This window comes from Porites lutea, chromosome 14, assembly GCF_958299795.1.
Source record: "Porites lutea chromosome 14, jaPorLute2.1, whole genome shotgun sequence".
NCBI classification, from domain to species: Eukaryota; Metazoa; Cnidaria; class Anthozoa; order Scleractinia; family Poritidae; genus Porites; species Porites lutea.
Window position 1 is genome coordinate 7,497,848 of NC_133214.1, and position 19,366 is coordinate 7,517,213.

General features: G+C 37.0%; 1 protein-coding gene across 1 annotated transcript; it reads right to left on the reverse strand.

The window, feature by feature from the left end:
- Positions 1 to 4,543: 4,543 nt before the first annotated feature.
- LOC140924451 (substance-K receptor-like) lies at positions 4,544 to 6,424 on the reverse strand. Its single transcript, XM_073374483.1, has one exon. It carries the CDS (start codon positions 6,112 to 6,114, stop codon positions 4,906 to 4,908), a length of 1,209 nt encoding a protein of 402 aa, XP_073230584.1. The 5' UTR covers positions 6,115 to 6,424; the 3' UTR covers positions 4,544 to 4,905.
- Between the last annotated feature and the right edge of the window lie 12,942 nt (positions 6,425 to 19,366).

Consider the following 19,366-nt stretch of genomic DNA (forward strand, 5'->3'; position numbering starts at 1 on the left):
ATGAATTGAGTATAACTTTGAACGTGGGTGGGTGGTTAGCAAAACAAAATCGTTCATGAAGTTTATTCCGAATTAAGTGTCTAAAAAGTTACATCTTTTGATCATGACCGCTATGTTAAAACGAGTACATTAGATTTTGAAATGAAGCGTTCTCTGCAGTGACAACTTCGTCTTGAGAGTTTTAACGTTCTTAGAAAATGAAGGTAACTTGTATGCCGACACAATAGGGCCATTTATACGACGAAAAATAAGACGCGTCTTACATAAGACGCGTCTTAAATAAGACGCGAACTGTACCATTTATACGAGCATGTCTTATCTAATAAGACGCGTCTTAGCTAAGCCGCGTCTTATTTTAGACGAAATGTGCCGTTTATACTGAAAGTTCGCGTCTTATTTAAGACGAGTCTCATGTAAGACGCGTCTTATTTTTCCTCGTATAAATGGCCCTAATATGAGTTGCTGAAAGACTTCACTGTAAATAGGGAAGATTACATGAAGTTGAAGCTGTTATTCTGCTTATCAAATCTTTCATCACTAATTAATTGGTCATCACTAATTAATTAGTCCACCATATACAAGATAAAACTTTTAAGTAATATGCTTAGTCCATTTCGTTGTAATTTGTTTCTTTTAGGCGGTTTAAAATCGAAACTGTTATATTTGGAATTCCACGTGGATTTCGCGCCAAGAGAACATATGGCCCTAACACATGTTATCTTTTGCCGCGAAAAAACCCCTAAAATGCATAGATGTAGGTGTGGATCATATCCAAATTATAAACTACTAAAAATTAAATCAAGAAATAAATAAACGATCATCGCCCAATAGAGTAGAACTTATCTGAATCAAGATCTTTCATTTGAAAGACACGTTTTTTTCCATAAACTGGACTGTTGGAAACCCTAGCAGAAAATAACAAACATATCTCCCAGGGAGAATTGGCCAAACTGCCGTATTTATCCATAAAGGTGACTATCTTTAGTTATACGGTTTAATTCTGATTTTTATTTTAGACTCTCTAAAGAAAAAGCTTATGAAATCCTAGCGATGATGTTATGATGAGCGGAAAAAATATGATCGAGTCATGGCGCCCTTTCAGATGCTTGCGTGAGCGCGTTTTGTACATGTTTTGAACTGATCATTTGATTTGCTACTAAAAAAGAAAAAAATTGTCGTGAGGTCATAGTATAGTTAAATCGTCATATCCGACGCCAGATGGCGGTTTCTAAAAATGTTGCCTTAATTTAGTATATAAGCGAATGAAATCTTTTGATTAGTCTCAATCAGTCAATATCCTCAATTGTAATTGTTTGCAATAATGAGACGTTCGAACTTTCCTTGAAACATAGACTTAACAGAAACACGCAATATGTAAAATAGTTCAGGTTGGGAGACTTCATTTGTACAGGATACTGTTGAAATTCACTTTCTACCAAAGCAATTAAGATGAACTATACACGCACACCACTTACAGTTTTTTTGAATGCGGCTTCTTGCGTTTCCTTTTCAGTGAGCTGCGTTTCAAAAAAATAGTCACTGACCTGAATTGTCCATCGGAAATTTTGCCAGAAACAAGTCATTTCGAGTTCATCTCAAGTTTGTCTTCTTTGGAGGCTAAGACATCGTTCATTTCAAACAATTTAACTTAAAACGCAGGCAAACATTCGTCACTTTACAAAGCCAGTGTTGAGTTTGTTTTCATCTATAACACACGGCAAACATCCCACTGGTTCCCTTCATTACGTTCTTCGGTCTTCACTAACCTTGTTTACTGAATTCTTGTTTTCATTTCGCTTCATTTAATTCGAGACGCAAATCAACTTAAGACAACTTTTGGCTTAACCTTCAACTCCAACGATCGAGGCGCGGTCACGACTCAATTTTACACATTCTTTGCTGGTTCCGTTCCCTAGAGAGCTACTGAAAAAGAGAGCTGAATCATGGACTAAAAACACGTATGAAAAAATCCTGGCTATCGACATCGCCTGGAAGAAAAATAATGCAACTTAACAACTCAGCCAGTCTCAAAACAAAGTTAACAAGGCGGAAATTTGCAGCTGTGAGGAAATTAAAATCCATAACTGCAACCCATTATCTATAAAAACAACTGTGTTAGACAAAAGCTTTTAATCTCGGACGTCGGACGTATTGAGACTTCAAGGCAGCTTGCTAACAGAAGTAATTAAACGTATTTAAGAAACAAAACCAAGTTGACATTCCTGTGAAAATCCAGCAAACTAGGGATTACGGCGTCTTCGATTCGGTGTTTATTTTGCCAGCGGTCATAAACATTCGTAACGACATGCACATGTGGTACATACCGAAATGTGCCACAAGGTAACACGCCTCTACAAAATTGCAGAAACGTAGGAAAAGCATTTTAATCTGCTCATTTACAGGACCATTCACTTTCCTTTCTTTACAATGCTTTATATTCCAGTAGACTTTTGTGTACCTTGAAGTATTCTGGGGGGTTGGGGATGATCAGTGTTCGCTGAATGTTCACTACGCAACTCAGAGTATAAGAGACCGTGACGTCTAGTGCCACAGAACTGCTTGTGCTTCCAGCCTTTATGTCAAGGGGCACCAAGCGAATATTTATTGACACTGCTGGAGAAAGCACCGTAAAATTAATAAACTTTCCAAATTTGAAAGCCGCGACCTGTCGAAGATATGCAAAGTTATGACACTGCAAAGTCACGAAAATTTTACAAGGTAGGGGATACAAACTTGACCTCCCCCACTACCACCAGCACCACACAAACGGCCGTGCAAGTTATCGCGACTCCGCGGACTGAGTCATATCTTCTTTATTTCGTTACATTGTATTCTCAAACTTGGCAACTAACCTAATCTAAAGGCGCTTTTTCCAGAAGTTTCGATAAACGTTTGCTAACTGGTCAATGTATGGAAGCCATGATCTATAAGTTATACACAAATCAAAGATGGGAAAAAAAAAACATAAAAAAAGACAGAGGCCAGTTGCCTCGCATCTCTTCAGAACCTCTAATTTACTGGACGCCTATGGATCGCAGCTCTTTTGTCTTCGGGCTAAGTTTTATTGTCACTTTGTTTGTTCATTGTTTTCCCAACCAGTTCCGCGAGGTCTTCTGAGAGCTTCAAGGTAATGAATAGCGTATTCTACACACTGTATCTCCATACATTTCTAATTGTACCGATACTGCAAAAGCAGTGAAATTACCGGGAGAAAATACATGCTGAACATATTTCCAAGTAGCGACATTACTACGATATTTTATATATCTACGTTAATTAGCCCTCTTTGCCTCGCTTGTATCTGCGGAATTCAAAGGAAATTTTATCTTGAAACGAGGCATCGACGGCCAACTATCCAACTATCAAAACGGTATAAGAATAACAAAGTTTGTCGCCCTTTTGGAATAAATTGGAATCGTTTTGGTTGAAATGGTTTAAGCTGCACGCCTCTGTTTACTAGTGAAGCTGACTTTAATTTCCACCATGTTAGGACTAATAAATGCATTAATTTTAAGCTTCTTCACAATCGTTTTATATATAACCTTTAATTCACACTCTTAAAGCAACAGATTAATAACTTAGTGATAATGCAATTCTCAAGAAAACTTCATTGTATATTTTTCTTAATTTCAAGCTTAAACTGAATCAGATATAATAGAACAGTGTCTATCAATAGAAAGAGCACTGCTACAAATTTGTTATTTGTAATAGGCTGCTCTCGCAATATTGTAATCAGCATGATAGTAAGTCTTCAGGGGCACCCAACGAGAATATAGTTTAAAATCACTTAAACATAGCATTGTTAAACGTGTTTTAGTATTTAAACGGTGGATATGGGCATATTTTTATCCCCAATAAATTTTTCATCTGTTCGGATTTCCTAGCTGAAAGTCTAGTGATCCGAAAATTATAGGGATCAAAACTTACCTGTTCGAAAATTTCAGCCAGAAAAAAGGCTCCCGAAAATTCTAGGTGACCTTTTTGGGGTAAAAATCCGTTGAAAATGGGCAATTTTACCATTTCTTAGATGTTTGAAAATCCTAGGAGAGGCAGGCAAGCAAGAAATTTTACAACAAATGTTCCGAAAATTCTAGATCCCACATCGTCTTCCGAACAGATATTTTTCCGAAAATTGTCGTTGGGTTCCCCTGAGTCTTGGAGGGCACGAACAAAGAAAGTGAATACACATATTCAAATTTCTTTATTTGCCAGTCCACCGGGGCTCGCTATCTCGTTCTTAATTGTAATATATGGAAAGAGGCCTTATACAGCTGCTTATAGTTTTAAGTTATAGTTCGTTTAGTTTCATTAGGGTGGTATTTTATTGGGCGTTGGAAATAACATTTGGATCAATTTAGGTTTCTTGGGAAACTGCCCACCTACCCTTCCCCTAAGCTAACATTTGCACTTACTTCTCACTTAGGGCAAAATGATGGCTTAGGGGAGGGTAGGTGGGCAGTTTCCCCGAAACCTAAATTGATCCTAACAATTATCATCTCTTCTAAGGAACAAGAAAGGAACTGGGCATAGTTAACTTTCGCAACGACTTTTGGGGCTGTTGCTGGAGACAGCAAAAAAATTGGTTGGTAGCTGACCACCGCGTCCCCATTAACGAACCCAAAAACATTTGAGGGACGCACTTCAGCTTAAATGTTCACTTCTTTCTATAGTGGCGAACAGTCCTTACGATTTATCAGCTAACACATCTCCCGCCATTTTTGACCAATCAGAAAAAGCCAAGGATGACAGCACACGTTTTCCCGCCCTTATAGTCTGCGGCGCGGCTGCGTTCATTTGCTTCGATATTTGTGAGGTTTTATTGAATTATACGCTTCTGTAGTCAGAGATGGCCAAAATAATTATCTTGGCTATGTTCTTTTTGACACTCAATGATGAAAACCCACCCTATAGCGCTGACACTATTAAAAATAAATCTTTTTTGGTTCGCATCTCATGTTTGCTGACTTGGGATCCATCCCGAATCTCCGAGTTTGTGTGAAGATCCTCGTGTTCGCTAGGTACCCCATTCATTTCTTGAGGAAAGGTTTCATCTGGAGGCTTTTGAATTCGTCTGCTAAACCGCTTGGAGCTTGATCTAGACAAGACACTCATCGACTCTACAAGATAACTTCGTGTCCTTCGATTCCGAAAAATCTTAAAAGCTTTCCTGAAGTTTTGACTCATATAGCAGTAGATTAGCGGATTGACGGCGCAGTTGGAGAAGGCTACCCAGTAAATTATGGGATACACGATATGAGCAAACTCGTATGAGTAGGGAAAGTTCTTATCGAACAAATGCAGTGTCTTGGCTGCATTCCGTGGGGTCCATGAAATCGTGAAGCTCAAAATAATAGCAAGGGCTATCTTTGTAAAGCGTAGCTTGGAGTGAGCTGAGTGTTTTTTTGAGAGCTTCATTGAGCTTGTTCTGTTCGCACTGGACCAAACTTTTCTTCCAATTTTATAGTACACCATTCCCATAAACGCAATAGGCATTATGTAAAACAGGGTGAGAGCGACAGTGTGGTAAATCTTAGCTGACTTTTTCGACCAGGTTAGTACGCAATGCTCGACTTGACGATGGACTTTTGTGGTTTTGACGATAAAAAACGGCATGGCAAGGCACACCGCGATAAGCCATAAAACAACAGTGGTTATAAACGCTTTCTTAGCGGTCAACCGTAGCCTTTTTGGAAGACAAACCGAGATGTATCGCTCAACCGATATAGCGGTGAGAATTAAAATCGAGAAATACGTGGCTAGGTAGAATACAAATGATACCAATCGGCACATGAAGTCTCCAAATATCCAGTGACTAGTGATATACATGTCGACCGTAATGAACGGAATGTAAAGCAATGCGATTAAGATATCTGCGACGCACAAATTTAAGAGAAATGTACTTGTCGGTGTACGCACGTTCTGCACACGTGATATTACTGCGATTACGATTCCGTTGGCTGGAATGGCGAGGCAAAATATCGAAGCATTTGCGAGGATAATTAACGTTTTTTCCCATTTGTTGAAGACAAAAGGATTTTTATCCACTGGCATGCAACTTCCGTCATAGCAGGAAGTTGTATTATTGAAGATTGCAGTTGTATTATTGGCAGCCATGAAGTTTTAGTAGAGCATGGAATCTTCTTCTATACGTCCTCAAATTTGATGAATTGACGGTTCCTTTTAGTCTAGGTTTAACGCTGAAATTTCGTATTACCACAATCTTTTTTAGGAGTTTTAAAGCGTGGGTTCTCTAAATGTTTCTGAATTTTCCTTGAGAGATCCTACAGCGTAGTTAACATGCACCTTCGTGAGTAAATAATGCTCTATAAAAGTTTGCACATCAACGTAACTTTGGACGTTGGGTAGCTTTCAGGGTCTGGTGTGGCCCCATAAGTCAACCTTTACACGATCCAGTTATGAGACAAGAATTGTTTCGACAGAAGTCTTAGTTAATTCCTGCAGCTTTTGAACTCAACCGTACGATATATTACGAGCTGCCCTTTAATACCTCACGGCAGTTACCTTCGTGTAATATGACATTTGTAGACTCCTCAGAAAGGAAAATACCCGCACTTATAAACGGCACCTGGAAGAAAAGGAAAATTGGTAAAGAAATAGAAAGCCGTGAATTTGAGATAAAGCTGGCTCTAAAAATCTCAGCGATACTATAAAATCAATGCATCCTACAATAGATACAACATGAGGGATTAGTATATGGTATATCAGTGACGAATTTTTATTAAGCTTCATTTACTTAGTTAATTCCAAGTAAAACAAACGCTTAATTTGGCGACAGGTAGTTCATTCGAATTTAAACACTTGACGGAAAATAATTAAATTTGTCCATTAGTCGTGTTTGACACCCGGCGGGGGGGGGGGGGGGGGGTACTCCCATACATTACCTATACGGGTATGTGCCGCCCAACGGGGTCGTGATTTTGAAGCTCCTGATTTAGAACGGGGTATCCATTTCAGAGGCGTTTTCTAGAACGGGGTATAAAAAATTGTGGATCACGGCTTTATCTTCTGCTTAAAATTGTTACTGATTATGAAGAAGCATTTATTTGATGTATAAGTCGAACAAATAAAGAAATATCTTTTTAAATTACAGGGCTTTTTCAATTTACAAACTTTCTAGAACGGAGTATAAAAAATTGGCCCATTTCTAGAACGGGGTATCAGTTTTAGGGCGAATTCTAGAACGGGGTATAAAAAATTGGCTCATTTCTAGAACGGGGTATCAATTTTAGGGGAACGGGGTGCCAATTTGGAGTCCCGGGCGGCACATACCCACCCAAAAAATACCCAAGTGCCCCCCCCCCCCCCCGGGGTTTGACAACACTAGATTATTTACCTCAGGGTGCTTTATAATTAAGCTTACATCACGGAACTGAATAAATCATCTATAAAATTTCAAAACCTTCCTCCCCACGTTTACCATTTTCTATAATTATCCTTAGCTACTGAGTTATTTCAACTTTCTAGTTAGTTATTTTCTGAGACCGGTTTAATCAAAACTATAACTAAATTTCTCTGATCTGATTGGCCATCGGCAGCCCTGATCTCGGCATGAATCGAATATCACAATTTAACTGCGACTGCAGTGTACGTCATTGCTAGAATTGGTCAGTGCGAGCAATCACGCGCACTGTAGATAGTTGCTCTTGAGTGGGTCCTCTCGGAAGACCTTGTGTTGATTAAAAAGGTTTAAACATTATCAAAAATTTTGTTTAAGGCTAGTTATGATTGAACAAATTGGACTCCACTACGCGGTTATCCGAATTGTTTAATTACTCGTATGATTACAGACCGAGTCGCCACCCCACGTAAGGGAATGCGGGAACGTTTTGCTTGTAGAATCCGAAATCCTGGCTTTGGAATCCGAAATACAGCGAGAGGAATCCGGCATCCCAAGTTCAACTGACAAAGGACCCGGAATCCAATACTTGACATCCTGGATCCATGACGTGGAATCCAGAATACAAGACTGTCTTGGATTCACTTACATTGGGCGAGAATTGGATTCCATTCAGTCCTATTACCATTTTGATGCAGTTGCATCTAACTGCCTCGATTAGCTGTTGCTATAACGAAGGTGAACGTTCTTCACCAATGTATTAATCAATTTTAAAAAAAAAAAGAACTTTTGGTGAATTAGTACTGATTTTGCAAAGAAAAAAAAAAATTAACTGTGGCATTTTTTCCTCTTAGAAAGCCTTAAACACCACAGCCAAAGGACTAATTACTAATGAGCTGGAAGACAAATAATCTATTGCACTCGACAAATTTCAGGAGCACGTACAAAACATGCGTTATGAGGTAAATTTAATCAGGAATCAATTAAAGGTGAAGACGCTTGTTTAATACGTGAGCAAATTGAAGATGTCATCGCTTGTTTGCTTAACATTTCTCCATATCAGCACGTACACGCAACGTTGTTATTTTCATGCATTAGCAAATAGTAATGGACTTTTATTAAAACTTCTAAGTACCCTCCGCACAGCGCGCAAAGCGCGAATGAAAACACAGCGTGGAGTGTGACTCTTGCTGGGTGCCTAACGGACACAATGGACCGGATGAAACAGCTTTTCAGCTACACGTTGTTACGTTGAAAAGCATTTATTATAAAGAGGCAAGAGTTGTTACCCAATCGACTTTTCATTTTTACCAACATCACAACGACAACAAAGGACAAGCGCACGAGAACCCAACCTCGTGCTTTTTTATTACCCATAATCCCTTTCTTGAAATATTGATGACACATGGGGTGGGGGAGTGTCTTCGTTAACCACCGTCCATAAAACAAGAACTATGGCCAATATATATCCAGCCATTTTGATCCCACCCTTGGTCAAATAAGCTTATATATTGAGATTCATGTTAATTGGCGGGTATTCATTCATTCATAAATTCTGTTTTAGTTTTCTTAAATATTAAAGGAAAAAGCTTTAATTCAAAAAAATTATTATCACCAAAAACCAGTTGACTCCCGATAACTCGAACCTCGCGCTGGATCGATTTCCCCTGGATTTCCTTCATACATTTACTGTAATTTCACCCTTGGTAATTCGAACCCTCGATAACTCGAACCTCCCCCTATCATGAAGTAGTTTTTGTTGCCGCCTCAGATCATTTCAATCTATATAATTTTGCCCACGATAACTGGCACCATGTTTTGAGCCCTTAAAAAGTCGGGAAAAACCAGTCTACTGGCGTCCGAAACATTGAATTTTGAATTTCCCATTAACGTATAGTTAAATCTAGTACTGGAGGCTGGTGTTTATTGTCACAAATCTAACGTGAAACGGCTTTAATTCTCAAAACAGTAAAACGAATGCTCTGTTTAGGCAATGTTTTGTTGCGTTGCGTTCTGATTTATAACCTAGAAGTATCTTTTAATTTTCACTTAAAATTTCTACAATTAAATGTTATTAAAATGTTCAGTGTGCAATAAAAACTATTCTTTTCCTTACTCCCGGCTATTATCTTCAAGCTCCCGATAACTCGAACTTTTTTCGATTTCCCTTTAAGGTTCGAGTTATCACGCAGGAGTCGATTGTGTAAAGCCATATTCCGTTAATCTTTTAATTTAGAGCCACAAATTTAACACCGTTTCACGATCAAATCATTTTAATTTCGGCCAGGAATGTTTGTTTTTTTTGAAGTAGTTCCATAGAAATGTCACTTCATCCGTTTGCCTTAACAAACGAATTTTGAAACCTCTGGCATTTCTTTCTCTTCCGTAAAATTCTATATCTAATAATCACAGAAATGTCATGCATCTTTTGTTCTAAAGACTGCCATGCCAGGATATTAACATCACTTAGTAAAAAAAGGAAAAAGGGCTGCCAAAAAATGATAAAAATGAGCTTTACGTATTCAGAAACAGGAAAACTTTCAAAAAGAACCATCCCGGCCCCACCAATAATATGGCGCGCCATTTGTTCGTCACCAAAACTACAGTATATTTCGTTGTAATCTCAAATAGTACAGCTCATTCCCGTTCGAGTCAGATTTAGCTGTAACATGGCTGTAACAGCTTCATTTTTGTCTTCCGGTTTTGAATTCCCCAGTTCTTGCGATTCTTGTAAGCCGCTGGCTGTGTTTTCAAGTCTGTCTTAATCCTTTAAACCATAAGATCAAAATTTGAATTCTCATTTGTTGCCTCTATTCATTTCCTTTCAGAAGTAATGGAGGGAAGTTGATAAAATATCAAGCAAATTCATCTTGTGTGATCACGTCCCTAATTCTCATGACCACTCTGTTTTGTAAAGCATTGATATTACAAGGAGAAATTTGATGCTGATCACTCTTTGGACATAAAGGGTTAACGCTGGGCTGGAATGAAGTTTGCACAGTTGAAAAAACATGACAACTTAGTTAATTTTCGATCGCTTATGTCTCTGTATGGTTTTATTAAAACTAATGAACTAAGCATAAATCTTTAGATTTATTTTTGTGATTTAAGGCATTTTCGTTTGGAATTAAAACCGCAAGAAAAATCGTAATTAGTGTAGAAAGGTACTGTTTTGAGTCGTCTAGACATCTTCAAAATAAACAGAGGAGAAAATTATACACAAAAACCTCCAGCAGATTTAAATCTATGGTTTTTGAAAAATATGGTATAATAAAATTATTAGAATTTCTATTTTACACATAAATCTTTCTTTAAAAAAAGGTATGGAAGTTGATCACTACAAAGAAATCTACAAAATCATTACAATATTATATTTAAGAATTTGTTCATGCTTAGCGTGCGTATATCGAGTTATGGATGCACGCGGGAAGTTTGGAGAGCACGAAAGATGCGTAAGAGTTGCACGAGGCGATAGCCGAGTGCAACTCTAGCTTCTTGAGTGCTCTCCAAACTTCCCAAGTGCATCCATAACTCGATATACGCACAGCTAAAAGCATGAGCAAATTCTTTTATAACATAACTGACGAAAATGCTTGCTTTTTGATTAACTGCAAAATTCTCGTAACGCGCGACACAATAACAAACGGTTCTATTGGCTGATTACGAACACGCCACAATCGTCTAGTTTGAATGAAAATATTCTTTCTGTAACAGTGAGAAAGAAAATTTGCTTCTTTATTCGTTAACGATCAATGGAAACTAAGCAGAAACAAAGGTAAAAGAGTCTTAAAGTTCACCTAAAGTTGAAATGCTTCTTGACATGTTCGTGAGAAGTCGTGGAGTATGGTTTGGATTTGCTAAAAAGATCTTTACGTTTCGCTCGGCGAAATCCAGAAAACATGTTTTTAGCGAAGACGACTGTCATCCTTGCTTAAACTTATATTCATTTACGAACATTGGCTAGTCATTACGGCTTCTTGAGAAGACCTGGCAGCAGTTGTTTTTGTGAGTAATAAATTTATGTTTTCTTGTGTAATTTGTGTTGTTATTGCGAGAGAAATTTTCCTGCTTCAGTCGGATTGTCCGGAGATAACAAAGTGCATAACAAATTTAAAAACAACAATAAAAACGGAAATTTTGCCTTTAAATGTTGTTGATGACCACTTGGTGTCTGTTCTGTTCCCAGTGAATGTCTTTCGGCCAAAATTTGCTGCAGCTGGTATTCGACAAATTTGCAAAACGCGCAACTTGCGAGTTTTTTTTTAAATTCGGCTTTATTTTTGCTGCTTGTTGGATCAGGACCGAAAAGGTCAATGCCGATAGAAAAATTGGGCAGTTTTTCGCTGGTTTCTTCCATATTTTAAAGACAAGGAAAAGTGTACTGCAGCTTAAAAGACGACAACTTTGCAGCCAGGGAAAAAAAAATGCTCACGTCATCTTATTTACGCACGGGCGTGCGTAAATAAAGATTTTGTTCATAGCGGCTCAATAGGACTTATATAGGGTAAGCACGCGCGCTATGTTATAACATGAGCTTAAAGATGTATGGGTGAAGCAGACTTATTTCAGTCAATCTGACATTCTGTAGGCTCTTAATGAACATTATTCCTATTCTGAAATTTCGAAAACATTGCGAAAACTCATTTGGACCGTTTTCTTTTGATTTTACTCGTAGCCTTACCTCACTCCTAGAAAAGACTCTAAGTTGCACTGATGTAATCAAACGGAAGAGTCTTCGTGGATGTGTAGTTTCCACCTGCTTCTCAGGGACTAGATGAACTGTTTCAAGAAACTTGGATATAGTGAAAAACTCTTATCCACTATTCAACGCAAGTCATGAAATGATCAATATTATGATATGTTCACCCGAACATAAAATCGAAACAAGGATAGTTTCAAATTATTTCTCCGTTGGAAGGATTATCATCAGCGATTGCACCCGTATACGATATGCAAACAGAATAAAGATATCTTTTGTTTAAAACCTCTGAGCTCTTGAGACAAAATGACAACGATTGTTTGCCGAGATAGTTAACGTGATTGGCTTATTATTTCCAAGGCAACAAAACCACTGAAAAGAAATCAAGCAGGGTCAAGAGAGAAATCTGCCGGCAAAACTGTAAAATTCAGAAAATTGACCCTCCCCTTAAATACTCAAAGTTGGATTTGTCTAAAAGCTAGCCTGTTATAAAAAGATCCCAGGGAATAAGGAATTCCCCTTAAATCCAAAATAGACCCCTCAGTTTCGAACCTTGCCGTGAGTTTTCGTGCGTTATATTTCTGTGAATTTTGTGCTACCATTTTTCAAAGCTTTTACGATGAAATCCGAGATACGAAATTAACACAAACTTTTTATAGCGTTGTGCTTGGCTTCTTTAGAGATATTATATTATCCTGGAGATACTGAAAAAGTTTTGACACAAATTTTTTTAAATTATAGGACCACGGAACTTTGAAACGCAGTCCTATAATAAACCCCTGCGTTTGTAAGCACTCTCCGAATACAACAAAAAAAGGCCATTAAAATATAATGCAAGCCCTTGGGCTATTGTCAAAATTTTACTTTATTTAAATATAACGAAACATCAAATATTTTAAAGAACGGCTCTACATGTTTACGCCACGTTTGATGTTAAAAAATTCAACAACAAGTCGCACTTTTCCCCACTATAATAGGGTTGCTCAGTAAAACAATTTAAACATGAACTTATGACAAGAGCGAAAACCCTGGATCTCCTCAGGTTAGAGATTTAGTTGTCGATAACATTATAGCTAGTCTGCGGCTTAGCAAGTTATTTAAAACAAAAAATAATAAAATAAAATAATAAAAAATGCAAAGAGTTCGCGAAACAATTTTTTTAGACTAACTGTCAAGCATTTATAGACCCTCTCAGAGTTTTCAATTAGTATTTTAATCTACCATTTTCGAAATGAGGATAAAAACAGATTTTACTGAATACTGATAAAAATAAGAATAAGAATATTTTGCCAAATGAAATTACCGTGTTACAAATTATCCTTAATTTATTTTTGAATAGCGTAATCAGTTTAGGAAAACATAATTAGCCCCAAGGTATAAAAAATTGACAAATAACTTTTTAAAAAATAGAAAAATCAGCCAGCAAGTGATGTAGGTTTTCAAGTCTTTTAAAACAGGAAAAAGCCATTATATCGCTAAATTAAACTAAATCTAAATCTGTACCCTTAAGGGACCAAGATCAAAATCTTTACATTTTTTAATTTAATTTAACTGTACGTGTTTACTTTAATTTTCTATGTCGTATCTTTCCTTCTCACTTATCAAATTGTAATTACAGTGAGGATTTTAATATTGAAGGAAATATGTAACAGAAACAAACACACTGACGTGGAAAGGGTCTGTTACTGTTCACACAAAACTTAACTCGACTGTTCAAGTTACAGCTATGAGATGGATCGGTGTAATAATTATAGGCTCTTCATTTTTGGCGGAATCTGAACACAGCAAAGCCAAAACAAAACTATGAACCTAAAGACTATAAAAATTATGTCATTAACGGATGTCTTTGACGCCATTTTAATTTGTGAGTTGAACCCTTCAGTACTGTTCAAACTAAAACGGCCAAGTTCATATGTTAAAAAAGGAACTGACTGAGCACCATCTACTCATAAAAAAGTTTTTTTTTTGAAAAGAAGCATAACTTCCCCAGCAAAATGATCATCGTTACGGTCTGTTCGAATCGTGTCTTATTTCTATGTATTTATCTATTAAAAAGTCATTTTGAAATGCTAGATATTGGAGACCTTTCTATGCCCCTTTAAAATTTGTTTCGCATAATCTGGTAATCATTCTGTGATTTCAGAAACTAGTATTAATAATTCTAATAACAACTGACTGTTGGTCTTCTTCTCTATGCGCAAGTCCCCCCCCCCCCCCCAAAAAAAAAAGGAAAGGAAAAAATATTTTATGAATAGATTTTCGGTTTTTTTTTTTATCACATCTAGGTGTTAAATTTAAGACTAGGAAATGACAATTCATACCGTTTTCCCGAAGGTTGCTTGCCCCGAGCACAAAGGCCTTTAACAACAACAGCTCTTAAGAAGATGAAAAACTAAAACTTGCTATTATTTTTGGCCTGGCTAACATTCTTCCTCTCTGATAAATCATCGCTTGCATCTATCAGTGACGTTTTTAATATTGAAAGAAATAATATGTTGTTGCGACAGGAAATCGCTTTAAGCGTATTTACATTTTTTCATTATTATGGAACATATGGGTTTCACTACACTAGTGAGCTCGCCACAATGAAACGAGATCAAGGCCTAGGGAAAAAAATTCATATAGATTACTTTTTTGTTACCCAAAGCCCCTAGTTGCTAACTTGGTTGACAGCAATGCGCGAAACTGAGGCCTATGAGCCATGTCGAGTTTACCGAGATATAGCCAAATCTGTGAGAGCGATCAAGGAAGTGCCTTTGTTTTGATAAATGTGGAACTCAAATAATTTCTTTAAGACAATTTTAATTGGCTGGCCAATGTAAATTACTAGTAATTGAATTTAAAAGTTTTTCGAAAAACACTGAAAAATAATTATCGTTACAAGAAGACACCAAATTACCGTAAAATTCCGAAAATAAGCTCCGGGGCTTATATTTTTCAAAGGCCCTTTTTGAGGGGCTTATTTCTGGAGGGGCTTGTATTCGGAGGGGCTTATCTACGGAGGGAAATTTGCGTTTCAAAATCGATTGGGCTAGCCTTATAGTTGGAAGTAGATTTAACGTTTTGGCTTTGTTTTACTTTATGTTTGAGGCCAATTTTCCAAGTATAAGCCCCCGGGGGCTTATATTTGGAAAATGGAGGTTTTTTTGCGTTGCCGGTTTGGGGGGCTTATATTTGGAGGGGCTTATACATGGAGGGGGTTATTGTCGGAATTTTACGGTATCTCTGTGGGGATATAGTCACGTGGTTCATATTGGTGGTTTGCACATGACGTCACGATGGCCATGTTGGTGATCAAGAACTAATAAAACTATTCCTTTCCGCTGGGAACTAAACCTTATTTTGTGGGAAGTTTCGGGAAAAAAAAGTCTGGATTGACCAGCAACATCACCGCCTTGTCACGTGCTTGTAAAACCAAGAATTTGGTTTAGATCCTGCAAAATTTCTGATAAAGACAGAGGAGTTTCGCTCAAGTGAGTTGACACTCTTGTCTACATGTGCTTGTCACAGATTTGGTAAAGTTCGGCCATTTTAGGGACTGATTTCGGAAGAAAAACATGAGTATAAAATGACCCGATGGCAGATGCGGTATTCAATTTTTTTAACAGTCTTAATTTCTCTCGGAGTTTCACAACTTGCAGATTTTTTTGCTTCATAGGAATCGTGTTATACACAGATCATTTTTTCCATCCTGATTTCCTCGATTTCTACGTGTTTTAAGTAAAATTGAATACATCTCAAAAATTCAAAATGGTGGATCCAAGATGGCGGACGGTTCCAGATCTTTCTTTAGCAATAAATGACGTCATCATGACTGTTAGTGTTAAAGATCATTAATATGTTAATCAACTTCACGATTTTTTCAGGCACCTAACTACTTAAGATTTTTTAGCTTTGAAGGGAAAATTGATGCAATTTGGATTCTGCCCATAACTCCGTGATTGTCAGGATCAAAACATGGTTAGGAATTGTGTAGCGCTGATAAGTTGATTACAATTAAAATTTGTCTTTGTGTTCTTAGCGCTAAAATGTTTGAAAATCTAGACGTTTCGGGACTACTGTCCCTTCAGCAGTGGAAGATACCCACTGATGATGCCCTTCATCAGTGGCATCTTCCACTGATGAAGGGACAGTAGTCCCGAAACGTCTGGATTTTCAAACATTTTAGCGCTAAGAACACAAAGACAAATTTTAATTGTAATCACACCATGATTGTGTCAATTAAATTATGCTTAGATGTTAAAAAAAGTACATTATTTTGTGCAATTTTGGTGACCGTACCATGAGCGGTTTTGAAGTTACTGAGGGGGACCTCTTAGGCTCACCCCCGGTCGCAGCAAGGAAAAAAAAAGCACGGTCTGAATAGGGTTAGGGTGAATGATTAACTGCCGAAAGTAGAGTGTATTTTGGGTAGACACAACGATAAAAGTGGTGCATCCGAAAAACTTTATCAATACCATAAGTATTACAGATAATATTTTAGAATTAAACATCTAAAGACTAGTGGGGTCTCACGCTTATTTATCTTTAGTGTTTATATTTTAGATGTGATTCCACCTGCAACTGAGCGCTCAGTTGGCCACTTATCACAAGACTCTCAACAATTTTATAACATACGATCTTTTATTCTTCCGACGTCTCTTTTTTGGAAGTGCTTTTTTTCGCAGGATAATTAATGAGACGTTGAACGCGAAAAATAAACTTAAATAAATTAAATTGCATAAAAAAGAAAAAAATAAGTTAAAAACTCTCTTCTTCTCTCGTAAAATTGATTTTGAATCAGCTTTAATCTTTTCACGCTCAGAGATGCTTTAGATCTTTGTAGTATAATATTATTCTTCTTTTAGTTTTCAAAGAAGCTTTTTTGTTGAGCGCAGGTGTACGAATGTTTTTTCCGATAGCCACTAAAAATGACCTACTGGATATGACAGAAATTCAAAAGTGTGGAAGCCTGACACTACAGCCTTAGTACATTTATTATATACTCTGGTGAAATTCTAGTGCCCTTTTATTTGTTTGAATATTCGATTTTATCAACGTTGGAGATCATTCTAGAATTATCTTGTTTCTTTTGATGAAAACACGCCCAGTTTCTGATAACTGATTACGGATTCTGTGGAGTGGAATTAAAAAAAAAATGACTGAAACGTTCTTTTTACTGTTTGTTCGTTTCGCTGAGTTGTTTAAGTTAAGTGATTAATTCGCGAAAATATTGTCAAGACATTGATCAAAGGCTATTTCAGGATAAGAAAAAAATCCAACTCTGTTAAAATTAATTTCATGCTTACCCATTTATGCCACCATGTAGATAATATTGTAGACCGGCCTCTCTCTACGCAACGAGGTAATGGGCTATCGAATTCGGCAAGGAAGACTATACTTTGACTTTTTTATCAAAAGCACCGCAAAATCAAATACATCAATATATTTTGAACAATAAGTTTACCAACCGTGCAGTTTGACAGTTTTGACAAGTTGTCTCCTACCTCCTTCGATAAATCGTGTGTTTAGAGAGTGTTGTCACGTCTAAAGCAGTTTGGCTCGAATATGGCGTTCCGCGATCGACGCCCACAGTATGACCAGACGTAATTCAAAAATAACTTTAATTTCTAAATTTCAGCCTTCATCAATATGGGTGGGTAAAGCCAAGAGAAAATATAACAAAGAAATGGATAATATAATATATTTCTAAATTGAATGTGAGTCCTCAATTCATATGCAAATGTTTCAGGAATTATATAGAAATATCAGATTCGTTCGTAAGGATGATGTTCATTAATAAAACTGGAACACTTGGTCTAAGTCTTGGCAGCTGGCCCTGAATCTTCTATGAAACTTAGCAAAATGGACCCTGTAGACCTCCTTAACGCAGCAAATATACAAGATCAACTGTTACAAAATCAGATATAAAGACCCTTCCGCGGTTTTTTTGATAAAAACCAGCCAGTCAGGGAATATCCATCGACACTGCCCGAAAAAGCGCTTTTTTAGAACTTCTCCGCCTCCCCCCCCCACCCCCAACAAGCACACCAAACAATCGTTTGTAAAATTACTCTACTTTGCGGCGCCATATCTTCGTTAGTTTTTTTTTTCAGCATATCGCTTTCAAACTTGGCAATTTTAGTGACTTTGAAGTGTTATTTTAACACTTTCACTGCCAAATTTAGCCAAAGCAAATTTCGACCAAATTTCCAAATTTCATTTTGTGAAATTTTGAAAAAATAAATAGCACCATGTGTAAGTACAGGCAGAGAACTTTCATTTGAATGGTCACATCATAGGATTTCGTCCGTAGACTCAAAAGTTAGAGTCACCTTACAAAACTCCATCAAGTACTCCGGCAGTGAAAGGGTTAATTCGTGTTCACGGGTTTTTGTTAACTGATCCCAGTCAAAAGTAGACGAAAAAAAGATCGTGGAAGGTTTTATTAATAAAAGCTTTAGTATTTCATGCAGTTATTAAATAAGATTTTTCCCATCAAGTCGACATGAATGGTTTGTGTGAGACAATCGGTAGTAGCGGGCGTCTTTAAACTTTATAATGTCAATGTATTAAAAGAAGAAAAAAATATGACTTTTTTTTTCAGATTTATTTCTTGAAGGATGCAAGAATATTCAACTTTAAAAGACTTTTCATCTATTTTAAGCATCGTTTTTCCTTCGAATAAACTGAATCCGCAGTTGTATCTTCTTTATAAAACTTTAAATTATGAGAGTTGTTAAGACGGAATCCACAAGGAAATTGAGTAATTTTAATTTCTATTGGACAAAAACCTTGTACCAGAATAATTTAAGCAATATCGCATTCTTTTCTTACATTTTTCAAGGGCTATAGATATTCAAAGTAGACAGACTGCAAATTATAGTTACTCTAGTTGCTAAAAAATATATATCTACATGTCGCAACTGTTCATCAGTAGGATGCTTAAAATGCGTGCAATTCCACGATTGGTTTCGGCTCCAAATTAGTTATCTGTAATAACACCAAAGGCAATTCGCACGAGAGCCCAAGAAAATAAACGTCAAATTTTACAAGAATTGTGAAAACAAAGGTAAAATTCTGAAAATTTCATGTATTAAGAAGCCATTTTGTGAAATCTGACATTTATTTTCTCGGGCCCCCATGAGACATTTCCTTTGGCGTTAATACAGATATTTAATTACATCTGTAGCCCTTGAAAAATGTAAAAAAGAATGCGATATTATTTAAATTATTCTGGTACAACGTTTTTGTCCACTGAAAATCAGGCTGTGAAAATTAAAATGACATTTGCCATTTCTTACTGCGGCAACTGTGCCCCCATTTGCGTG

Excerpts from the sequence above, each read along its gene's own strand:
- LOC140924451 (XM_073374483.1), bottom strand. The coding sequence starts at position 6,114 with ATGGCTGCCAATAATACAACTGCAATCTTCAATAATACAACTTCCTGC.